This window comes from Haliotis cracherodii, unplaced genomic scaffold (genome assembly GCF_022045235.1).
Source record: "Haliotis cracherodii isolate W230 unplaced genomic scaffold, xgHalCrac1.p SCAF_6, whole genome shotgun sequence".
NCBI classification, from domain to species: domain Eukaryota; kingdom Metazoa; phylum Mollusca; class Gastropoda; order Lepetellida; family Haliotidae; genus Haliotis; species Haliotis cracherodii.
In genome coordinates, this window is record NW_027266319.1 from 141,027 (window position 1) to 167,514 (window position 26,488).

The following is a 26,488-nucleotide window of genomic DNA, read 5'->3' on the forward strand; positions in this document are numbered from 1 at the left end:
CAATCACTTGTCTGGAATACTTATAGACCACTCTGTCGGCAATATACAATCAGTTGTCTGGAATACTGTATAGACCACTCTGTCGGCAATATACAATCAGTTATTTGGAACACAGTATTTGGACCTTTGTGTCCACAGTATACAGTCAGTTGTCTGGAATACTGTATGGACTTCTCTGTCGGCAATATACAATCAGTTGTCTGGAATACTGTATAGACCAGTCTGTCGGCAATATACAATCACTTGTCTGGAATACTGTATAGACCACTCTGTCGTTGGACACCTCTATTATTGCATTGTTTGTTTGCAGGTAAATTATGATGTTCAGTGAGTTGATTTGTGATGTATAAGCGTCTGTTAGTAATATCTAACCCATACTTTGAGCCAATGGTACAAAACACAATGACTGTGATAGTGATATGTACATTTGTTAGAGATTTGTTGGATGACAAATTGAAACAGAGAACTAGATTTGGTTCATCTTGTAGTTCAGACATTACTTCAGCTGTAAGGGATAGAGAAGATTTGTTTTCTTGTGGTATATTTGGTTAACTCATGGCTGTGTTGAGAAGCATGTGAAAACAAGTCTGTCAGAGTTGTCTCCCTTCATATTTTCGGTCAAAAAGTAAATATTCATAATTTAGAAATTGATAGAATAATTTAAGTATAGACTATTATGTCGGTCTGAACCAGATGATCAGTTATTTTAAACTTTTTTCTAGAAATAATGAGACTAAGCTATTCAATGTTGATGTTGGATGTGTTCAGTGTCCGAAAAATAACTGCCTGCCCGTCTGCCTGTGGCTTGTAACTTTTCTGTCGGCCTGCACAAAAAATTTCTTCCACCTGCCTGAGTATCAGGCAGAGTACTTAAGTATTCAGTTTTAATATAACTCCTCGCAGATTATCAAGTTATTGTTTGCATCAACTGAATCAAGACATGATTTGTCTCTTAGTTTTTGAAATTTTTCAATGTTCAAAATGCTGGTTGGTAACTTTTAAGATGGACAGGCGAAACTTATGGGTCACCTGGCCACCTGTCTTGTTGGGTTTTAAAATTATTTTGAACACCGCCTGTGTTTGATGTCCTGCTGCTGCTGCTGTTTCAGGTGGTGGTGGGGGATAAGGTGGTGCTGAACCCAGTCAGCGACGGCCACCCGCTGCACGCCAGCAACTGTGACCTCGTGGACAACACAGGATGCAAGGAGGTCTGTAGTACATACTCAAGCCCATGTCGTAGACGTACAAACATGTACAGTCTGTGTAGTACATACTCAAGTCCTTGTCGTAGACGTACAAACATGTACAGTCTGTGTAGTACATACTCAAGCCCATGTCGTAGACGTACAAACATGTACAGTCTGTGTAGTACATACTCAAGTCCTTGTCGTAGACGTACAAACATGTACAGTCTTTGTAGTACATACTCAAGCCCATGTTGTAGACGTACAAACATGTACAGTCTTTGTAGTACATACTCAAGTCCTTGTCGTAGAGATACAAACATGTACAGTCTGTGTAGTACATACTCAAGTCCTTGTCGTAGACGTACAAACATGTACAGTCTGTGTAGTACATACTCAAGTCCTTGTCGTAGACGTACAAACACGTACGGTCTGTGTAGTACATACTCAAGTCCTTGTCGTAGAGATACAAACATGTACAGTCTGTGTAGTACATACTCAAGTCCTTGTCGTAGACGTACAAACACGTACGGTCTGTGTAGTACATACTCAAGTCCTTGTCGTAGACGTACAAACATGTACAGTCTGTGTAGTACATACTCAAGTCCTTGTCGTAGACGTACAAACATGTACAGTCTGTGTAGTACATACTCAAGTCCTTGTCGTAGACGTACAAACATGTACAGTCTGTGTAGTACATACTCAAGTCCTTGTCGTAGACGTACAAACATGTACAGTCTTTGTAGTACATACTCAAGCCCATGTTGTAGACGTACAAACATGTACAGTCTGTGTAGTACATACTCAAGTCCTTGTCGTAGTCTCCATGCATGTGTATGATGACAGAAAGATACATGCCTGTAACAATATGTCTAATATTTTAGCATCATTTGTACATTATTTCATAACAATGACCTCGATTTGGTAGAAATTATCTGTTTGTATCCTGTCTGCTTACAACAATTGATAGTTTTGTCCCGGTGTCTAACCCTGTCTCACCCCACATCTCCCTGTGTCTAACCCTGTCTCACCCCAGATCTCCCTGTGTCTAACCCTGTCTCACCCCACATCTCCCTGTGCGTAACCCTGTCTCACCCCTCATCTCCCTGTGTCTAAACCTGTCTCACCCATGTCTCACTGTGTCTAACCCTGTCTCACCCCACATCTCCCTGTGTCTAACCCTGTCTCACCCCACATCTCCCTGTGTCTCACCCTGTCTCACCCCACATCTCCCTGTGTCTAACCCTGTCTGACCCCACATCTCCCTGTGTCTAACCCTGTCTGACCCCACATCTCCCTGTGTCTAACCCTGTCTCACCCCTCATCTCCCTGTGTCTCACCCCACATCTCCCTGTGTCTGACCCAGTCTCACCCCACATCTCCCTGTGTCTAACCCTGTCTCACCCCACATCTCCCTGTGTCTAACCCTGTCTCACCCCACATCTCCCTGTGTCTAACCCTGTCTCACCCATGTCTCACTTTGTCTAACCCTGTCTGACCCCACATCTCCCTGTGTCTAACCCTGTCTCCCCCATGTCTCCCTGTGTCTCACCCTGTCTCACCCCACATCTCCCTGTGTCTAACCCTGTCTCACCCCACTTCTCCCTGTGTCTCACCCTGTCTCACCCCATATCTCCCTGTGTCTAACCCTGTCTCACCCCACATCTCCCTGTGTCTAACCCTGTCTCACCCCACATCTCCCTGTGTCTAACCCTGTCTCACCCATGTCTCCCTGTGTCTAACCCTGTCTCACCCCACATCTCCCTGTGTCTAATCCTGTCTCACCCCTCATCTCCCTGTGTCTAACCCTGTCTCACCCATTTCTCACTGTGTCTAACCCTGTCTCACCCAATATATCCCTGTGTCTAACCCTGTCTCACCCCACATCTCCCTGTGTCTAACCCTGTCTCACCCATGTCTCCCTGTGTCTAACCCTGTCTCACCCCACATCTCCCTGTGTCTAACCCTGTCTCACCCCACATCTCCCTGTGTCTAACCCTGTCTCACCCATGTCTCCCTGTGTCTAACCCTGTCTCACCCCACATCTCCCTGTGTCTAATCCTGTCTCACCCCTCATCTCCCTGTGTCTAACCCTGTCTCACCCATTTCTCACTGTGTCTAACCCTGTCTCACCCCATATCTCCCTGTGTCTAACCCTGTCTCACCCCACATCTCCCTGTGTCTAACCCTGTCTCACCCATGTCTCCCTGTGTCTAACCCTGTCTCACCCCTCATCTCCCTGTGTCTAACCCTGTCTCACCCCACATCTCCCTGTGTCTAACCCTGTCTCACCCCACATCTCCCTGTGTCTCACCCTGTCTCACCCCACATCTCCCTGTGTCTGACCCTGTCTCACCCCTCATCTCCCTGTGTCTAACCCTGTCTCACCCCACATCTCCCTGTGTCTAACCCTGTCTCACCCCACATCTCCCTGTTGCAGGTGAACTCCCTCAACTGCAACACCTGCTGGAAGGTGACTCTCTTTATGGACTTCAAGGAGAACAAGGACGACATCCTCAAGGGGGTGAGTCACCAGTCATCTACAGTAAAACCTCTTCAGTCTGGACACCATGAGTTCCAGACCAGACAGTATTTATCCAAAGCAATATTACTCCATAGCTATGATTTGTTGATCCAGATGATTTTGGTACTATCCAGATTGCAACGCAAATAATGAGTCTTATGGTGCCTTCTTCACTTAAATCTTTTAAGTCTCTGTGTTCTGCAATCAGGATGATCTTGTTGGAAACCCCTGGGAAGAGCTGGGTAAGAATTGGTCTTCAGCAAACCCATGCCTGTCGTAAGAAGCGACTAACAGGATTAGTTGGTCAGTATCGCTGACTTGGTTGATACATTTCATCGTATCCCAATTGTGTAGGTCGATGCTCAGGATGTCAATCACCAGATAGTCTGATCCAGACTCGATTATTAACAGACTGCCGTCATGTAGCTGGAATATTATTAAGTTTGGTGATAAACAACAAAAAATCAGTACTTCTTGTTGGAGACATATTTATTCTGTGTACCAAAAGATGTTAAAAGATGTTACTTGTTGTTAACCCTCCTGGTGCTCAGCATTAAGGGGCTAAAACAAGGACTGGTCAGCCCCAAGTAAGTATACTGTGTCTGAGTGGGGTATTCATGTTAAACTGTGGCCTGGTGTCTCAGTGGGCTAGCACTATAAAACTTCACCTGAGGTTAGGGTGTTGTTGTGTTGCATAGGGTGACGTGGTGCGGTTGTTCCACGCGGAGCAGGAGAAGTTCCTCACGGGAGATGAGTACAAGAAGAAGCAGTATGTCTTTCTGAGGACGACGGGGAGGACATCGGCCACCGCCGCCACCAGCTCCAAGGCATTGTGGGAAGTGGAGGTAAGGGCTGTAGGGAACAGGTGCTTGTTGTGGAGGACAGATTATCCCTCTGGGAGAACAGAAGAGGTAGAGGCTGTGTCATGTAGGAATCAGTCGTGAGGAGAGTTTGTTCCTGTGGAAGGATATAGGTGTAGGTGGAAGCATCAGTTTATGTTAAGAGTATAAGCAGGCTACATCTTGGTGGAACGAAAATCAGTTTTAGAATAAATTGTATTTCAAACCAGGGGTCCGGAAACCGTCATATGCGCCGGACATGTCCGATTGGGAATCTCAAATGTCCGGTCTAAAATATTGCTTACCGGACATTTAAATTTTTCTGCTTACCGGACATTCTTAAATTTTGACCGGACATGATCAACAGTTAGGACTGAGCAATTTCTGTCTGCAGTTGTAACACAATGAAGATTATCTACACTGACAAGCGTTGTTTGTTTTGATTGCTGTAAATACATCGTACCTGAATGATAGTCCAATCGGTCAATCATTGTAATAGGCAATAAACTGAGTTGACACTGATTAATCGAGGATTTATTACTGAGAACATCTTGTTGATTTGAGTAAAATGTGTTTACAACTGTACATAAATACCTTGCATCATCGATGTACCTCATTATCCTCACAATGCTACGATACGTAACCTCAGTCAAGAAGCGAAAGCGTGACGACAGCCAGTCGACCGATGCAGATCAGTCGAGCGGATCTGCCAAACCCTCAAAGTCTGAATGATCATTTTGTAAGTCGTGGCTAACGACTTTCACTTGGTTGACATACAACGAGGATTTGCAGTTTTTTTTGTTTTCAGTAGCTAGTCGTATATTGAATCTTGATTGACCGCCATTTTGCTTTCTCAGACGATCGATATCAAATTTGTTTATGGTCAATAATTAAGTACAGATGAAAAAGTATTCAAATAACTACTGCTATCAACGATAGTTTAGGATTTATGATTACATTATCTGTCTTGTTTTTGAATAATCTTTAGTTTAAAAAAACAACTTTTCCCGTGAGGTCACGTGATAACCAAATATGGGATAATAGTCTCGATCCAAATGTTACAACGCGTACACTTGAGCAGACTCATGAATATTAATTAGACCGTTCACAACGTTGACAGATCGTTATTATAACAGAAACAAACGTATGTTTTCCATATATATCTAAAATGATATTATTTGTTATTAATTGTCCGGTGAATTAAACAATTTAAATTGAAACAATTCATAATTCATCATATTATGAATACGTAACAACTTGTAATTTGTGTGTAAAAAGTCGTACTAAAACACGCTGTTTGAAGGGGGCGTGGCATAAGGTAAATGTCCGATTGGGATTTTAAATTTTCCGGACCCCTGTTTCAAACTTTGATAATGACCGAGTTTTGTGGGCCAGAATTTCCAATATTATGATCTGGTTGTGAAGTCACAAATTGTAGTTGACGGTATTGTGTTGCATTGTATGAGTGTGGTCCCTGTGTTGTAGGTGGTGCAGCATGATCCATGTCGAGGAGGGGCTGGACACTGGAACAGTCTCTTCAGGTTCAAACATCTAGCAACCGGACAGTACCTGGCAGCCGAGGTAAGTTTTCAAGGACTCCAATAGCCCGTAGACCTACTGGTAGGTTTTCAGGTACCCACAGATCGCCAGGTAGGTTCTCTGGTTCCCCAGATCTCCAGGTAGGCTCTCTGGTCCCCCCCCCCCCAGATCTCCAGGTAGGTTCTCAGGTACCCACAGATCGCCAGGTAGGTTCTCCGGTTCCCCAGATCCCCAGGTAGGCTCTCTGGTCCCCCCCCCCCAGATCTCCAGGTAGGTTCTCAGGTACCCACAGATCGCCAGGTAGGTTCTCCGGTACCCCAGATCTCCAGGTATGTTCTCTGGTTCCCCAGATCTCCAGGTAGGCTCTCCGGTCCCCCCAGATCTCCAGGTAGGTTCTCCAGCATCCCAAGATCTCCAGGTAGGTTCTCCAGCATCCCAAGATCTCCAGGTAGGCTCTCCGGTCCCCCCAAATCTCCAGGTAGGCTCTCCGGTCCCCCCAGATCTCCAGGTAGGTTCTCCGGTACCCTCCAGATCTCAAGATAGTCTGGTGTCTCTCTTGGATTCTGTATTGTGGAGGAGGTGTACAACAGAGGTGTACAATTCTTGAGTTATGAGTCACAGACTGAAAGTAGCTTGACAAAATCTGGGAATAAATAACTGAGTAACACTTGTTAACTCAGGTGGACAACGATCCGACGGTGGACACCACGCGGCAGAAGCTGCAGGGACTGCCCACCTCTGCCGTCTACTGCCTCGTCTCTGTCCCCCACGGACACGACATCGCATCCATTTTTGAACTTGACCCCACCACGATGACGAGAACAGACACTCTCGTTCCCAGGTGCGTTCCCTAGTTCCTTTAAAGGGCAAGTTAAACAAAAACAATTGTTGCGATATTGTTGTGAATGTGAATTTTCCTAGATACATTTTGTCAATTTCGGAGAAAGAAAAATCATAATATTTGTTGCAAGTATTGTAAGCAGGGGTCCGGAAACCGTCATATGCGCCGGACATGTCCGATTGGGAATCTCAAATGTCCGGTCTAAAATATTGCTTACCGGACATGTAAATTTTTCTGTCCGGACATTATAAAAAGTATTGTCCGGACATTCTTAAATTTGACCGGACATGATCAACAGTTAGGACTGAGCAATTTCTGTCTGCAGTTGTAACACAATGAAGATTATCTACACTGACAAGCTTTGTTTGTTTTGATTGCTGTAAATACATCGTACCTATAGAATGATAGTCCAATCGGTCAATCACTGTAATAGGCAATAAACTGAGTTGACACTGATTAATCGAGGATTTATTACTGAGAACATCTTGTTAATTTGAGTAAAATGTGTTTACAACTGTACAAAAATACCTTGCATCATCGATGTACCTCATTATCCTCACAATGCTACGATACGTAACCTCAGTCAAGAAGCGAAAGCGTGACGACAGCCAGTCGACCGATGCAGATCAGTCAAACGGATCTGCCAAACCCTCAAAGTCTGAATGATCATTTTGTAAGTTGTGGCTAACGACTTTCACTTGGTTGACATACAACGAGGATTTGCAGATTTTATTGTTTTCAGTAGCTAGTCGTATATTGAATCTTGATTGACCGCCATTTTGCTTTCTCAGACGATCGATATCAAATTTGTTTATGGTCAATAATTAAGTACAGATGAAAAAGTATTCAAATAACTACTGCTATCAACGATAGTTTAGGATTTATGATTACATTATCTGTCTTGTTTTTGAATAATCTTTAGTTTAAAAAAACAACTTTTCCCGTGAGGTCACGTGATAACCAAATATGGGATAATAGTCTCGATCCAAATGTTACAACGCGTACACTTGAGCAGACTCATGAATATTAATTAGACCGTTCACAACGTTGACAGATCGTTATTATAACAGAAACAAACGTATGTTTTCCATATATATCTAAAATGATATTATTTGTTATTAATTGTCCGGTGAATTAAACAATTTAAATTGAAACAATTCATAATTCATCATATTATGAATACGTAACAACTTGTAATTTGTGTGTAAAAAGTCGTACTAAAACACGCTGTTTGAAGGGGGCATGGCATAAATGTAAATGTCCGATTGGGATTTTAAATTTTCCGGACCCCTGATTGTAAGTGCTGAAATATCACACCCACCCTGATCGTTTTAAAAAAAAAGCCTATTTTGGGGCGTGGCCTAAACCTGTTTTCATTGGCTGATAATTTAGCCTCGTTTTAACCCCAGCGAGGGGAATCCCCTCAGTGGAGGAATTTTTCCTTTGAGGGCCTATTTCGCCTGTTGTTTTTTTGTCGTCTGTTTTACGCTATTTCCATTTTTAGAATTTTATTTTTGTCAAGTTGCTTGCCCTTTAAGCTCAAAAATCAGAATATATGTACATTCTGCTCTGTTAAAAACAAAACACCACAGACTGTAATTGGGGGCTTAGTTGGATGTCTTTCCAACACTACATAAAGAGAAACCATAATTCCAGACTGGTAAACGAATGATTTCACTTTTGTAATCCCCCTATTTGTTTACTTCAGACTGTCATGTACATAGCAAGTCAGTCAGATGACATGTCAGTCCTGATGCATGTGAATGTGTTTTCAGACAAACGTTTGTTCGGCTGCACCATCTCTGCACAGACACATGGGTGCACAGCACCTCCATCCCGATAGACAAGGAAGAGAAGAATTCCATCATGAACAAGGTAGGCAGCACAGGAGATCCTAGGGAGTTGTACATGAAGCTACTCATGCAGCTAGTCAGCGGGGGGCAGCTTATGTCATGGGGTATCTTCCTGAGGCAAGGGAGTTATCTGACAAGAAAAGTCCAGTTTCCACCCTTGCCAAACTAGGCTGGAATTTCTGAGAGCGATCATAGCTTCACCAATGGCTATTATGAGTTATGTCCCTTCTATGTCCCTCTTATTGACCAATCAGATTTCACCTCTCATATCAAATAAAATGGTGTTGCCTAGTGAAGACGATCTGATCAATAATCAAGATCTGCATTCTTCCTTCGAGAAGTGCACCATATCCCATGAACACCTTGATTAAAAACATGAAAAGATTTGGAAACTATCTGTTGATGCTGTTGTCGGTACACATGCCTTACAAGTCTTGCAATACATCAAAATCTGCACGGCAGTTAACAAACTGGATATCGATTTTGATTGGACTTACATAGACTTGTTTGTCCAGCCAAAATATAACTCCATAGTTCCAGCCTAGTTCGGCAAGGGTGGAAACGGGACTTTTATAGTCAGTTAACTCCCTTGCCTCAGGAAGATGGTCATGGGGCCGCGGGGCAGCTCATATCCATATGCTGGGGCAGCTGTAATAACTACTCTCTAACCCAGGTTGTGGCATCTTATCTGACAAAATACTGCTTTAACACCCAGCGGTCAAGGGGTAGATGGAGCAGGGCGTGGTGGTTAAAGTGTTCGCTCATCACGCTGAAGGCGTACATCTGTGCAATGTGTGATGCCCATTTCTGGTGTCCCCTGCACAGATGTTGCTTATATAATGCTAAAGGCAACGTAAGACCCCACTCATTCATGGCATGGTAGGATGAATGATAATTTGCTAGATTCTATGAGGGCAAATTGTGGTTGTCTATCGTCCCAAGGGAGCTTAGAAGGCAATCTGATGTACTCTTGATAGTTGGGGTGAAATACGTAATGTCCTTCTGAGTGGAGGAAGTAGACTGTTGTTATAATCAAGACCCTGACAATGAAATAGTGTTCACATATTAGACTCATCAAAACATTTTCCAGTTACGTTTGAAATTGTTTGAACAGAAACTGGCAACATTTCAGAGTGACCCGAGTCCTGGCTTGGACTCCTATGATGATGATGATGATGATGATGATGATGATGATGATGATTTAAACTTTGATTTTGATGCTGACAAGTCCATTGTGGTACGATTGATATTAATTTCCCCTCCGATGGCAATCTGGCTTCCCACCTCCGCCTCCACCTTCCTCCACCTTCCTCCACCCAGCCGTGCTTATGCTGCACAATTACTGGATCCACTGCATCATCACCCCATGATGACCTTAGGGTTTGAATATCTCCCCAGCAACCTATGCTGGTCGTAAGAGGCAACCCCGTGGGGATTCCGGGGTAGCTTTGGTCCCCAACAACCAATGCTGGCTGTGAAAGGCGACCCCGTGGGAATTCCGAGGAAGCTTTGGTCCCCAACAACCAATGCTGGCTGTAAGAGGCGACCCCGTGGGGATTCCGGGGTAGCTTTGGTCCCCAGCAACCAATGCTGGCTGTAAGAGGCGACCCCATGGGGATTCCGGGGTAGCTTTGGTCCCCAACAACCAATGCTGGTCGTAAGAGGCCACATAATGGATTGGTTGGTCAGGCTCTGTGACTTAGTTGACAGCATGTCATGGTACCCTGATGGCGTGGATCATTGCTCATAATATCAATCATTGGATTATCTGAGTGTAGCTTTAAACCACAAAGATACCTTTCTAAAACAGTTTAAATGTGTTTATATTAAATGCAGAAGAGACTTTTGTCTGCAGTAAAATGACTGACAGCTTTTTATCCCCCCCAGGCATAAAATGCTGGGGGATATAGTCAACACCTCGCCTGTCTGTCTGTCGTAATCATTTTATTTCCAGAGTTTATCTCATTTATATTTTTCTCGAATTCCATGGAAACAATTTAGACTTTGTCTCAAAATGGGGGGTAGGTGTAGTTTCCGGAGCACAACTTGTAAACTGTGGAAGACTTTTCATCCAAACCTGATGCATGTATTAACCAAGGGCTGAAGTGGTGCCTTTTGCTATTTAAGAATTTTTCAAACTTTGATTTTTTCCTTTTTAGATGAAACAGAGGTAGGTGTTGTTTCTGGAGCAGAACTAAAAAACTATTCAACATTTTTTCATCCAAACTTGGTACATGTATTAATAAAGGGCTGAAGTGGTTCCTTTTGCTATTTAAGAATATTATTAAAATTATTTTTTTCCTGTTTCCATGGCAACAAGTTTGACTTTTGACTCTGTTGTACATAGTGGTGTGTTTGTCTGGACCTTAGCTCTGAAACTAATAGGTACACTTTCTTGAAACTGCGCACACACAAAGACCAACTTGATTTTGACTCTGCTCATATTTGTTTGTAGAAATGTAATGGTCCCAATCCCAATTCCATGGTATTGTTTTGATAGCTCAATTACTACTCTTGTATAGGGACAGACATTAGTGAACAATAGTGAACATACCTGAACATTATCGAACATTATTAAATGTTATTTAACTTTATTGAACATTATTGAACACAATTGGGCATAAGTGAAGAACCAAACAAGTAGCTCTGCATGCATACTTGATAGTTTCACAATATTAAACCATTAAGTATTCAACATGCCACAGTATTTCTCTACTCCCTTTTTGAAGGGTATCCCTGGTAACCATTCTGCTTCTATCTGTGTCCGCCAGGTTGGGTGTGCCAAGATCAAGGAGGACAAAGAAGCGTTTGCCATCGTCCCAGTGTCCCCACAGGAGGTGCGAGACCTGGACTTCGCCAACGACGCCAGTCAAGTCCTGGCTGACATTGCGAACAAGTTGGAGAAAGGTGCCATAACACAGAACGAGAGAAGGTAAGAGAGGGAGGGATGAAGGAGGACAGGATCAGTTGTTGTAGATAGTCTTTCAGAAGATGGAGAACTCATAATGGAATTATTCATGCTAAATTACTTTATGAGGAACTTGCATTTTCTGATTTGCTGTATAAAATGCTATCAAATTCAATACTTGTAATTATTCTTCACTGTCCCTTGTGGAATAACATTCAGAGTGAGTGAGTTAAAATTTAACCTCACATCGGCATTATTTCAGCCATATATGACATGAGCATATATAGGATTAGTTTTGTTTTGTTTTGTAGTGTATCTGTTTCCCTACAGATATAGGTGTACCAGAGCATGTCATGTTGCCATGGTATTTGAGGCCAGTAGGGGCTTGTCATGTTGCTAAGGGGAATATGATCTACAGGAATTAGTTCTGTTGGCATGGTGATAAGCGCTACCTCGTTTACTATGCGCGGTAACGCATGGCTCCCAAAATGTATGTACACTTTTAATACTGAGAGTTTTACACAGACATGATTGTATTCTTGTTCGTTGTTCATTTGCACATAACGCTTCTCATTGCATAATCAACCGTTTATCGTTGAATAGAGTTCTAATGATCTGTTTGAAAACATCCGCGGCAAGTCCCGGAAATACGATTGTTCTATTAGCTAACTTTTCACACTATACATCCTTTGATCTTAAAAGCGCATGCATGCAATAAAAGAGAACCACAAGCGAAGTTCATATTCTTAATTAGTGGGCAATCCAATTTGAGGCAACACTGTCAACTCACATGTAGTTGCTGTCACAACACGACGGTCACTCCTTTTGATTCGGATCAAGTAACTGTATCAAATCAATTAATCTGGCTTGAATGTGTATCTATATTTGTATGAATGTGTATGAATGCGCACATGTAATACATTCTAGTGCTGGTCAAAACTCTCGTTTTCCGGATTTTAAGCAACATGACCAATCAATGCCACTGATACACTCTGTACTCTGTGTAATGAATTGTGATTGGCTCTTCACTCATAGCGTCTGTTACTACCATTATCGATCGATATTTTCATGTAAGTAGACTACTTTCACAATGAATGTGACAGTTAAGGCTTGTAAATAATAACAAACGGCGAAAACATAATGGATATATATTTTTACACTTTGAACGGTAAACAACTTGTATCATTGCAATGTGCGAGACAAGGCGAAGATCGTGAGATTGGCCGAGCGTGCTCCCCCGCCTCCACCTCGGTTAATCGGCTCATCGTCTATAACGCCCACAAATTATTTGGACCCCATTGGTAGCATTGTAGCGAGGGACCACTGTATTAGTTCTGTTGGCATGGTTATTGTGGTCAACAGGAACGAGTTGTGTTGGCATGGTGATTGAGGTCTACAGTAACTGGTTATGTTGGCATGTTGATTGAGGCCTACAGGAATTAGTTCTGTTGGCATGGTGATTGAGGTCAACAGGAATGAGTTGTGCTGGCATGGTGATTGAGGTCTACAGTAACTGGTTATGTTGGCATGGTGATTGAGGTCTACAGGAATTAGTTCTGTTGGCATAGTGATTGAGGTCTACAGAAATTAGTTCTGTTGCCATGGTGATTGAGGTCTACAGGAACTGGTTATGTTGACATGGTGATTGAGGTCTACAGGAATGAGTTGTGTTGGCATGGTGTTTGAGGTCTACAGGAACTGGTTGTGTTGCCATAGTGATTGAGGTCTACAGGAATTAGTTCTGTTGGTATGGTGATTGAGGTCTACAGAAATTAGTTCTGTTGCCATGGTGATTGAGGTCTACAGGAACTGGTTGTGTTTGCATGGTGATTGAGATCTATAGGAACTGGTTGTATTGGCATGGTCATTGAGGTCTACAGGAACTGGTTGTGTTGGCATGGTGATTGAGGTCTACAGGAATTGGTTGTGTTGCAGGTTTGTGACCCAGCTGCTCTCTGATCTCATCTTCTTCCTGGCGCTGGAGGAGATTGGCTCCACGATGGATCCTCTGGAGCTGGAGGCCAGCAAGGAGGACCGGGAGAGACAGAAGCTGCTCCGGGAACAGAACATCCTCAAACAGGTGAAGTACAAGGGTGGCCAGGAGTCCTGGGTGCGTGGGTAGCTAGAACATCCTCAAACAGGTGACAGTGGTAGAAGGGGCCTGGGTGCGTGGGTAGCTAGAACATCCTCAAGCAGGTGACGGTGGTAGAAAGTCCTAGGTGCGTGGGTAGCTAGAACATCCTCAAACAGGTGATGGTGGTAGAGGGGCCCTGGGTGCGTGGGTAGCTAGAACATCCTCAAACAGGTGACGGTGGTAGAGAGTCCTAGGTGTGTGGGTAGCTAGAACATCCTCAAACAGGTGACGGTGGTAGAGAGTCCTAGGTGCGTGGGTAGCTAGAACATCCTCAAACAGGTGACGGTGGTAGAAAGTCCTAGGTGCGTGGGTAGCTAGAACATCCTCAAACAGGTGATAGTGGTAGAGAGTCCTAGGTGCATGGGTAGCTAGAACATCCTCAAGCAGGTGACGGTGGTAGAGGGGTCCTGGGTGCGTGGGTAGCTAGAACATCCTCAAGCAGGTGACGGTGGTAGAGGGGTCCTGGGTGCGTGGGTAGCTAGAACATCCTCAAGCAGGTGACGGTGGTAGAGGGGTCCTGGTTGCATGGGTAGCTAGAACATCCTCAAGCAGGTGACGGTGGTAGAGGGGCCCTGGGTGCGTGGGTAGCTAGAACATCCTCAAACAGGTGACGGTTGTATAGAGTCCTAGGTGCGTGGGTAGCTAGAACATCCTCAAACAGGTGACGGTGGTAGAGAGTCCTAGGTGCGTGGGTAGCTAGAACATCCTCAAACAGGTGACAGTGGTAGAGGGGTCCTGGGTGCGTGGGTAGCTAGAACATCCTCAAAAAGGTGACGGTGGTAGAAAGTCCTAGGTGCGTGGGTAGCTAGAACATCCTCAAACAGGTGACAGTGGTAGAGGGGTCCTAGGTGCGTGGGTAGCTAGAACATCCTCAAGCAGGTGACGGTGGTAGAAAGTCCTAGGTGCGTGGGTAGCTAGAACATCCTCAAACAGGTGATAGTGGTAGAGAGTCCTAGGTGCATGAGTAGCTAGAACATCCTCAAGCAGGTGACGGTGGTAGAGGGGTCCTGGGTGCGTGGGTAGCTAGAACATCCTCAAGCAGGTGACGTGGTAGAGGGGTCCTGGGTGCGTGGGTAGCTAGAACATCCTCAAGCAGGTGACGGTGGTAGAGGGGCCCTGGGTGCGTGGGTAGCTAGAACATCCTCAAACAGGTGACGGTGGTAGAGGGGCCCTGGGTGCGTGGGTAGCTAGAACATCCTCAAACAGGTGACGGTTGTAGAGAGTCCTAGGTGCGTGGGTAGCTAGAACATCCTCAAGCAGGTGACGGTGGTAGAGAGTCCTAGGTGCGTGGGTAGCTAGAACATCCTCAAACAGGTGACAGTGGTAGAGGGGTCCTGGGTGCGTGGGTAGCTAGAACATCCTCAAACAGGTGACAGTGGAAGAGGGGTCCTGGGTGCATGGGTAGCTAGAACATCCTCAAACAGGTGACAGTGGTAGAGGGGTCCTGGGTGCATGGGTAGCTAGAACATCTTCAAACAGGTGACGGTGGTAGAGGGATCCTGGGTGCGTGGGTAGCTAGAACATCCTCAAATAGGTGACAGTGGTAGAGGGGTCCTGGGTGCGTGGGTAGCTAGAACATCCTCAAACAGGTGACGGTGGTAGAGGGGTCCTGGGTGCGTGGGTAGCTAGAACATCCTCAGACAGGTGACAGTGGTAGAGAGTCCCATGTGCGTGGGTAGCTAGAACATCCTCAAGCAGGTGACGGTGGTAGAGGGATCCTGGGTGCGTGGGTAGCTAGAACATCCTCAAATAGGTGACAGTGGTAGAGGGGTCCTGGGTGCGTGGGTAGCTAGAACATCCTCAAATAGGTGACAGTGGTAGAGGGGTCCTGGGTGCGTGGGTAGCTAGAACATCCTCAAACAGGTGACAGTGGTAGAGAGTCCTAGGTGCGTGGGTAGCTAGAACATCCTCAAACAGGTGACAGTGGTAGAGAGTCCTAGGTGCGTGGGTAGCTAGAACATCCTCAAGCAGGTGACAGTGGTAGAGGGGTCCTGGGTGCGTGGGTAGCTAGAACATCCTCAAACAGGTGACGCTGGTAGAGGGGTCCTGGGTGCGTGGGTAGCTAGAACATCCTCAAACAGGTGACGCTGGTAGAGGGGTCCTGGGTGCGTGGGTAGCTAGAACATCCTCAAACAGGTGACGGTGGTAGAGGGATCCTGGGTGCGTGGGTAGCTAGAACATCCTCAAGCAGGTGACTGTGGTAGAGGGGTCCTGCATGCGTGGGTAGCTAGAACATCCTCAAACAGGTGACGGTGGTAGAGGGGTCCTGGGTGCGTGGGTAGCTAGAACATCCTCAAACAGGTGACGGTGGTAGAGGGATCCTGGGTGCATGGGTAGCTAGAACATCCTCAAACAGGTGACGGTGGTAGAGGGGTCCTGCATGCGTGGGTAGCTAGAACATCCTCAAACAGGTGACGGTGGTAGAGGGATCCTGGGTGCGTGGGTAGCTAGAACATCCTCAAACAGGTGACGGTGGTAGAGGGGTCCTGCATGCGTGGGTAGCTAGAACATCCTCAAACAGGTGACGGTGGTAGAGGGGTCCTGGGTGCGTGGGTAGCTAGAACATCCTCAAACAGGTGACAGTGGTAGAGGGGTCCTGGGTGCGTGGGTAGCTAGAACCTCCTCAAAAAGGTGACGGTGGTAGAGGGATCCTGGGTGCGTGGGTAGCTAGAACATCCTCAAACAGGTGATAGTGGTAGAGGGGTCCAGTGTGGGGCGTAGCTAGAACATCCTCAAGCAAGTGACATAGATTCCAAGATGCTAGAGGCATCTCATCATTTGGTTGTTAGCCCAGTGGGTTGAACCTGCTAACTTGCTAAAAGGAAAAAATAGACAACAGACCAAACTCATCCTCAGTGGTGCTTATGATCGGAATATGCCTGGGCCAGTGGTGTTAGTTTTGGCCAAGTGCATTATTAGTCCATTAACCATTGTGTTTAAAGAAAGGAAGGAACATGCCTATGATGCTTGTATTGTTTTTATGACCATGTTATTTAGACTGATATAACTACCTATCATGTCAAACTGTTTTGCCCAAAGAATCCATTTTTTTCTGTATCCGTTTGGATGTCAACATGAAATATCCCGTTATCATTCAGATCTTCAAGATCCTGCAAGCCCCGTTTGTTGATCATGGTGATGGCGAGGGCCCCTTCCTGAAGATGGAGGAGCTGGCGGACCAGCGTCACGCCCCCTTCCGCCATATCTGCCGCCTGTGTTACCGCATGCTGAAATTGTCCCAGCAAAACTACAGGAAGAACCAGGTACAGGCTGCAAGGGGGATAACTTCTACACAGGCTGCAAGGGGGATAACTTCTAGACAGGCTGCAGGGGGATATCTCCTACACAGGCTGCAAGGGGGATAACTTCTACACAGGCTGCAGGGGGATAACTCCTACACAGGCTGCAGGGGGGGTAACTTCTACACAGGCTACAGGGGGATAACTCCTACACAAGCTACAGGGAGATAACTCCTACACAGGCTACAGGGGGGATAACTCCTACACAAGCTACAGGAGGGATAACTCCTGCACAGGATACAAGGGGGATAACTCCTTCACAGGCTACAGGGGGATAACTCCTAAACGGGCTACAGGGGGAATAACTCCTACACAGGCTACAGGGGGATAACTCCTACATAGGCTACAGAGAGATAACTCCTACACAGGCTACAAGGGGATAACTTCCACACAGGCTGCAGGGGGGACAACTCCTACACAGACTGTGTGTTTGCAGGATCAGGTTCAGTACATCCAGACTGTTTGTGTTTGCAGGTTCAGGTTCAGTACATCCAGACTGTTTGTGTTTGCAGGATCAGGTTCAGTACATCCAGACTGTTTGTGTTTGCAGGATCAGGTTCAGTACATCCAGACTGTTTGTGTTTGCAGGATCAGGTTCAGTACATCCAAACTGTTTGTGATTGCAGGAGTACATTGCCACAAAGTTGCCATTCATGCAGAAGCAGATCGGGTATGATGTTTTGGCAGAGGAAACGATCACAGCACTACTGCACAACAACAGGAAGTTGCTGGAGAAACACATCACAGCATCAGAAATCGAGACATTTGTCAGTCTCGTGCGCAAGAAAAAGGAGCCAAGGTGAGACAGTTCTCCAGCCGCGTTGCGATGTGTGGACAGTTTGTGTTTAATTTGGCAGGCTATTTTTAGGCTATTCAAATAAATTGGACCTTTTCTTATTTCTACATAGGTCTTTTATCACTTGTCAGCTGTACTGGAAATTAAAGTGAATTCAAATTTCTTGAATTGATAGAAATATTTGTGTGCGATTTTCCCATGTCATGCTTACTTTTGTATGATAATTATATTCTAAGGTTCTCATAATACATCAACAACCTTATGTATAGAAAGAATTCTTCTTAAAGGCATATGATGCTAGTAACTATAGAAACACATTGCCTGGCAACCCTATCAAGAGATGTTAGATATCAGAACACCAGCACTCAGGAAACTAATACTTGCCAGAACATGATACCAGTTCCTACTGAAAACTTACTCTTATAACAAAATAACTTTCTACATTTACCAAATTGCACAATCAATGCCAACTTCAGTGGCTTTACCTAATCTGACTATATAACCTACCTTGACTAACGAACTGCTGTTTTCAGTGATGCTGAGTTGAAACTTAACTACAGGTAAAGCGCAATGTGTGACCTGCGGGTGAACCCTCTCCAAAACCCTAAACCCTCTAATACTGACAGTTCATATTAATCAGATTACAACTGTATATATACACATTCTAATACTTCCTTATACTTATTTTAGGCAGTTTCAGGTAACACATATATTTGATTGTTGAATTGATTAGAAGACTTGTGATGATGTATGAATGGGGTTTGGTTGGACACTCTGAGAATGAGGCCCTGGACGGGTCGCACCTGGACGGGTCACACATGGATGGGTCACACCTGAATGGGTCGCACCTGGATGGGTCACCCCTGAATTGGTCACACCTGGACGGATCGTACCTGAATGTGTCGCACCTTGATGGGTCACACCTGAGTGGGTTGCGCCTGGACACCTGGACGGGTCGCATGTATATGTGTCACAACTGGACAGGTCGCACCTTGATGGGTCACACCTGGACGGGTCACACCTGAGTGGGTTGCGCCTGGACACCTGGATGGGTCGCATGTATATGTGTCACAACTGGACAGGTCGCACCTTGATGGGTCACACCTGAATGGGTTGCGCCTGGACACCTGGACGGGTCGCATGTATATGTGTCACAACTGGACAGGTCGCACATGGATGGGTCACACCTGGATGGGTCACACCTGAGTTGGTTGCGCCTGGACACCTGGACGGGTCGCATGTATATGTGTCACAACTGGACAGGTCACACCAGGATGACCCATCCAGGTGCGCCTGGACGGTTCGCACATGGATGGGTCGCGCCTGGACGGGTCGCATGTATATGTGTCACAACTGGACAGGTCGCGCCTGGACGGGTCGCACCTGGACGGGTTGCGCCTGGACAGGTCGCATCTGGATAGGTCGCACATGGATGGGTCGCACATGGACATGTCGTACCTGGATGAGTGACCAGGCGATGGTGACCACCAGAGAGGATATGATGACTCCCCTGGGGACCCAGGGTAGAATGTGTCCCAGAATGTGTCCCTAAATTGGAAAGCTGGGATGGCAGGTTAGAGTTGATCCCCAGCAATTTATGCTGGATGTAAGAGGCACCTTAGTGGAACAGGTGGTCAGTTGGTGTCGTGTCGTCATGCTCCAACGGCGTGGATCATTGCTCATAATATCAATCGCTGGATTGTCTGGTCCAGACTCAAATATTTACAGATTGACGTCATTTGGCTGTGATATTGTTAAGTGTGGCAAAACACACACGCTTTGAGCAGTGCTTAATGGACTGCAGAGAAAAACTTGAATATTGCTTTAAGCTGCTTTCATATTGCTGACTATGTTGTGATATAGCTGGAATATAGCTGACTACAAACAGCTATAGCTTTGATATTGCTGACTATGTTGTGATACATCTGGAATATTGGTGACTACAAACAGCTGTAGCTTTGATATTGCTGGCTATGTTGTGATACACCTGGAATATTTCTGACTACTAACAACTGTAGCTTTGATATTGCTGACTATGTTGCGATATAGCTGGAATATTGCTGACTACAAACAGCTGTAGCTTTGATATTGCTGATTATGTTGTGATATAGCTGGAATATTTCTGACTACAAACAGCTGTAGCTTTGATATTGCTGACTATGTTGTGATATAGCTGGAATATTGCTGACTACAAACAGCTGTAGCTTTGATATTGCTGACTATGTTGTGATACATCTGGAATATTGCTGACTACAAACAACTGTAGCTTTGATATTGCTGACTATGTTGTGATATAGTCCAGTTTCCATCCTTGCCGAACAAGGCTGGAAGGAATTTCCAGGCTTGATCATAACGCCACTAGTGGCTAATATGAGTTACATACCTTCTATGTCCCTTCTATTGACCAATCAGATTCCATCTCTCATATCACTTGCATTTGCTTCAAACAAACTGGCGGCACCCAGTCAAGATCAATATTAGAATAAAACGGGTCTTACCTGGTGAACTACATCAAATCACGTGAGCACCGTGATTAAAAACATGAAAATATTTGCAGAGTATCTGTCGATGCCCAGTTGGCAGTACACATGCTTATCAAACCCTGCAGTTGACCGAAATCTGCACATTGAAATCCATGTTGTTTGCGAAACCGGATGTCTAGTTCGTCACACGATTTTGATTGGACTATGCATAGACTTGTTAGTCAAGCCAGAATGTCACTCCTGAATTCCAGTCTAGTTGGAGAAGTTGGAAACTGGACTTTTATAGTCATTTAACTCCCTTGCCTCAGGAAGATGGCAGCTGACAGTAAATGGTTTTGTCATGGTGTAATACACAAACAGTGATAGAGTAGTGTGAACAGTTGTGTGTAAACAGTATCAATAAACCACATCAGCTTCAGACATGCATCACTTAATGGTTAATATGACACAACAAATGTTGAAACCTAAGTGTTGAGCATTGATGTTACGCTTTGCAACAAGCTTGTCTCACAGAAATAGAGAGCTTAGTGTTCTCTGTTAATTCACTGCAGAAATAAAACTTGCCTTCCTCCCATGGCTGTGCTTGCAATGGGAATATGTTGTGCTTTAGAGCAGTACATGGTACTACATGGTTCCTGTAGTGGTTGAAGGCTAGTTCTGGTAAGTTAAGGAAAGGCAATTCTCAGGATCTTATTCCTGTGTTAAACTGCAACCTAGCATATAGTTATTTATAAGGCTACTTCACATATTAAATTGACATTACAATTTTTATGAACAGACAAATATTTTAAGATTTAAATTTTTTTTTCAAGATTGCATTTAGTTGTTTCAGCGGACGGGTTTAAAGAATCAGGAATAATAGTTTTTGACTAATATCTATTGAAGGAGCATGACTTTCCCTTGTTCCACTGCCCATCCCAAACAATCACAGAATTTGAAAACATCACTGAGTTTAACCATGCAATCAAACCCACTGCTTACCTACCAACTACTTTCACATGGCACTTCTCTGAATTCTACCTTTTTCCATAATAATATTCCTGTGTAAGGAAGTTTGGATTGTATGTGCATGAATGCATTAACACTACCCTCTGTCGCGGCACAGATTGGACAAGTTTGGCCACGAGGAGATGAAACAGGGCCGAACCCAGGCGCCCGCCCACAGGTCTGTCACGATGTCCCCGCCCACTGCCCCACCCTCACAAGTAGATGCATCATGCACCAGTCAGTTGGACTGTCGGCACCCAGTTTCTATCTAGTCAGACCTCTTTGTTGGCTGCCCTTTCAGTACCGTGTTGTGGTTGATGGATAGGAATCTACAGGGAATATGGACTTGTGCAATTATTTTTGACTAAAATTTTGTTTCATCTTGTCAGCCAATGATACCAGTACATAAGTTTATGGTACCACTGTCACTGTTGGTAAAAGTTTGGACCCCGGAAAAAAATTCCAATTTGATCCTGAATATGGAATTCAGAGAATTTGATGGTATGACCACTGGTGAATATCCTTGGCACTGTTGTGGAATTTGGTGTAACCACAACTTTGAATTTTGTAATCTATAATTGAAGATATAATTATTTTAATATGCCTACCAACAACAACTGAAAAAAGTACTATTCTATGAATATTAGCTTCAAATTCATGGTAGAATGTGGAATTTGATAGTCCCTGATTCCACACATACAACCATCATTCCCTTATTGACCTCGCTGTTAGTCATATTCCGCTGCCCATGTTAAATATTGACAGTGTTGTGGTAGTCAACTTCGTGACAAGATGAAGTAGTTGCAGCAAGTCCTGCCTCCATGGAATGTCTCCACTTTCATGCCTGGTGCTTCCACTAGAGGCTATGGTACTGTGCTTTATATTCAGATATTGCAGTATGTATGTATATGTCTCTATTAATGAATAGACCAGGGGTTCGATCTGTATATTGTTCAAAAGATAAATCAACCTGAAATATGATGTGGAAGCCTTCTTGCATGTATTGGAGTATTTTTTTGGAATAGTATTTTGGAATTTTTATAAAGAAAATGCCTTTTGATATGTTCTACTTCAGAGCAGTTTCATGCTTGTTCCTGTAATAGACAACTGCTGATCTCTCCTGGTCAGTCTTCTCCTGGTCCATGACTGGTTTAGTGGTCTGCATGAGGAAGACAATTCTGAGTAGCCTCCCTTTAGTCATGCCTCGGCGTCATAGTCTTACAGAAGATCAGCTCAACAAATTGGAGTTTTCAGGAAAATAGTACAACTGTCTTGCTTGGTGATTGGTTCATTCTACTTCCGCGATGTAATGAAACGGCAGCCACAGTTACCTCAGTCTTTTTGGTTCTGTTTTTGTGTAGGACTCCATTCCAGGATAGACATTGCAGTGCTTTAGGCATGACCTAGATCAAACCTTTTTACATTTCCACCCCCATTTTATGAAATTGTAGATGGAGACACTAGCATGTTGATCGTAAAGATAACGTGTCTCAGCTATCTACACATCACGTTTGAAGCCTGCACTTTGTGTACTAACTCAGTCTATTAACCATTCATAATTATATTTCAATTGTCTTTATGAAACAATTCCGCTAAAATTTGTATTTAAACAATTTCGCAATGAATGCTTGTCTGTATTGTCAGCTTACAGTATTTAATCAGCCTGTCCCGCAAGCTCGCATATAGCGTATATTTATGTGCTAAACCATCTAACTTGCAAGCTACATATAGGTGTGAACCAACTAATGCGTCAAGGCCTGTAGTATGTGGAACACCACCAATAACACGTGTAGGTGGACTAATAACGGTGATAGCCAACTGGACATTGTTGTTGCACTGTTTCATGTCTTTGTTTGGGAGTCTGGGTAAACTTCACTATTTGGTTTACTGCTAGGCACTTTACAGCATATCGCTGTCCTACATGCTTTGTATATTTTATATTTTGTTCAAATACACTCACACTTTCTTAGATGTTTATTTCCAGATTTCATTGACAATGTTTTTTAAATGCTGTGAATAATTCTTACGGGATTGGTGTAATTCTACACAGTTGAGCCTCGTTGGCTTGAACATGAAGATACCAGGATGTTTAAATAACGTAAAATGATTGATGTACCGAAACCCGTCCATGACTCTGTGTGATGTGTTCATTCAGTTTCTTGCCAGGTATTGTGAAATGAAAATTTTAAATATTTAGTAAACTATTTATATATAGTTGTCAAGTGAGTAGCTTCATTTATTTATGTGATATAGAAGTTCTGCAAATACATTTCTGATGTTTCAACCCAACTTCGAGACAAGGTTAAAAATTACCGGTACATCCCATACGTCTTTCATTTGATACTCACCACCAAAAGAAACACAAATCATAGAAACATAGAGAAGTATGTAAGTTAAGAAGAGATGTTTCCAATGTGTACCACTTAATGACAAAGCTAACTATCAGTCAAGAGTTACCACAGACTGCCTTTTTTCTCTTCACAATATGCTGCACGCGATATATAAACTTAATTGGCTAGACCTGCACGAGACAAATGGTGCATCTTGAGTCATGGATCCACGACGTCACCTATGATGCGTTCACAAGATAACAGTACATGCATCAACCCAATCTAATATCTATTAAATATGTGTAATTCTTCAAATATGAACTAACATGTATGGTATTTGCGTTTCTTTTGTTGGTGAGTATATATATGTACATGGGCATACTTGCATGCGACTGAGATGTCTCGTAGAACGAAGTTCCACTGTGTATCAACTCTTTGTACACTTTTATTTATTGGGATTTGAAGCGTTGGTATTCTTAAACATGTTTGATTCTTAATGTTTCAATATTAATTTATCTTGTATACAATGTTGAATTGCACATTTTATCAAACCATCAAACAATGTGGCATATGAAGGACGTTGAGTTAACATATTAGATTCAATGAAGGTTTTCATAATCCTTCTTGTGGCCGTGGGTACTTTCAGGATCATGGAGCACTATCAGATGTTCAGGTCCACAGGTCCCTATGCTTTGTGTATACGCCATCTATTGTGGATGGGGTGGTACCGAGGAGTCCTGACCCTCATACTATCACACTGATTTGCGTCGGCCAGACTCCGGTATTTACTGGTTGACAGGACAGAGCAACACACTCCCTCACTCACTGTTTAAAGCCTGTTTATTGATGTAAAGGTAGATGATGTGGAGCAGAATCCTTCTTGCATGATTTCATTCTATCTCCAATATGAGTCCAATGTGGACATGTATTGTCTTCAGAAGACTGCAGGCATAGACCAACCTCATACAATACCCGGTGCAATACAGATAGCATGTAGAGCATGGGCATGCATTGACCCTATAGATAGACATTGCTACATTGCCAGATCATTAGCAAAGCTTTCCAAAAGATAAGGTAGTGTTCACTGTTATTAACTTCATGTGTAATGTCCCTTGTATTCTTCTCAATCAGAACCACTTCAACAAGATTCTTTTATTGAGTCCTCATGATCTATATGTTATAAACCTCAAGAATGACCAAGCCTACTATCAGTGTTGATATGAGTAGAACATCATTTATTCCATGCCTAGTATTCTCCGACATCCTGGTCAGTGTATTGCTGGTTATGTCCTGTGTGGTATGACATGGATGGCTGTGGTATAAGTGATGGTTGTGTGTGTTACAGGTTCTTGGACTACCTGTCAGACCTGTGTGTCTGCAACAAGGTGGCCATCCCCGTCACACAGGAGCTCATCTGTAAGTGTCTGCTGGACAAGAAGAATGCAGACATACTCATCGAAACCAGGTACTGGCTCAACAACAGGGGATATGAAATACCACAAAGTCATGGGATGTGGCAGGAAGTACTGCAGGGAATTATGCTATGCAGAAGGGAATTATAGGATACAGAATGGAATTATAGGATACAGAAGGGAATTATAGGATACAGAAGGGGATTTTAGGTTACAGAAGGGAATTATAGGATTTTAGGATTCAGAAGGGAATTATAGGATACAGAAGGGAATTAAAGGTTACAGAAAGGAATTATAGGTTACAGAAGGGAATTATAGGATACAGAAGGGAATTATAGGATTCAGAAGGGAATTATAGGATACAGAAGGGAATTATAGGATACAGAAGGGGATTTTTGGTTACAGAAGGGAATTATAGGATTTTAGGATTCAGAAGGGAATTATAGGATACAGAAGGGACTTAAAGGTTACAGAAGGGAATTATAGGTTACAGAAGGGAATTATAGGTTACAGGAGGGAATTATAGGATCCATCTATCTGTTTGTTTTCACATATGCATATGTTCAGATTTGCTTCATGTATGAATAGGATATTCTTAAAGCATGTTAACTGACTGTCACTAGAATAGCTGATAACCTTGACAACCCAGAGACTGCTAGAAACAGTATGTGTCTATATGGGAATAAGTCCAAAGTTGAATCTCATCTCATGCATAAATAACATTTGTCTTTGTCACAGAGAGGTGAGGGGGCATGGGTTGTCCAACTAAGGTGCCCCACTTCATTGTGCGGAGTGCATATCTATCATGGGTTCAGATTTTGGTTTTGTAGTTTTTGTAAGCACCATACCCATGCTAGTGGAAAATTGGAAAAACATCTTGGACCTGCATCACTTCAGGCTTTTCCCTCACATAACTTGTGACACGCCATGATGTGACTGGAATATTCTTGCAACAAACTCACTTGTTCACAGTGATTTTAGACTTCATGAAGTCTTCTTGATGGACCAAAAGATGACCGTATCTTGGTCTACAGGGGAAGTGTCTGCTAGATAGTTATTCAAATCTCAGCTTATACAGTATTGTTTCATGATACAACATATAGGAGATCATCTGACAGGCCCGTATCAAGATACAAAGAAACCAGTACATGGGAATTTTCAATTAAATTGTCAGCAGAGAACCCTTTAGTTGGACTGTAGACAAGATGAAGATGTTGTTTCGACAATTATGTTGTCCTAAATGGCCTGACTGTGTGTAGTGGAAGGTAATCTGAGCTAACAGATAGATGTAGCTGTTGAGAAATGACTTTGCTGGGACCTTGCTTCTCTGAGGCGCACCCACTGAAACCCGTGGAGAGA

The 26,488-nt window shown here is 43.8% G+C and overlaps 1 protein-coding gene across 7 annotated transcripts in view; it reads left to right on the forward strand.

Moving 5' to 3' along the window:
* The window catches only part of LOC139445560 (inositol 1,4,5-trisphosphate-gated calcium channel ITPR1-like), a 253,058-nt gene that overhangs the window by 108,219 nt on the left and 118,351 nt on the right, over positions 1-26,488 (forward strand). For 4 of the 7 annotated variants that reach the window (XM_071226713.1, XM_071226715.1, XM_071226712.1 and 1 more), the window contains exons 6-16: positions 1,110-1,208; positions 3,625-3,708; positions 4,407-4,553; positions 6,033-6,128; positions 6,767-6,927; positions 8,703-8,802; positions 11,552-11,712; positions 13,624-13,768; positions 16,921-17,085; positions 17,748-17,920; positions 25,063-25,182. In XM_071226713.1, coding sequence (XP_071082814.1) covers positions 1,110-1,208; positions 3,625-3,708; positions 4,407-4,553; positions 6,033-6,128; positions 6,767-6,927; positions 8,703-8,802; positions 11,552-11,712; positions 13,624-13,768; positions 16,921-17,085; positions 17,748-17,920; positions 25,063-25,182 — 1,451 coding nt within the window. Of the gene's footprint in view, positions 1-1,109; positions 1,209-3,624; positions 3,709-4,406; positions 4,554-6,032; positions 6,129-6,766; positions 6,928-8,702; positions 8,803-11,551; positions 11,713-13,623; positions 13,769-16,920; positions 17,086-17,747; positions 17,921-18,450; positions 18,478-21,505; positions 21,566-25,062; positions 25,183-26,488 lie in introns of all 7 variants that reach the window. The other 3 variants (XM_071226708.1, XM_071226711.1, XM_071226710.1) reach the window with 1 other exon arrangement.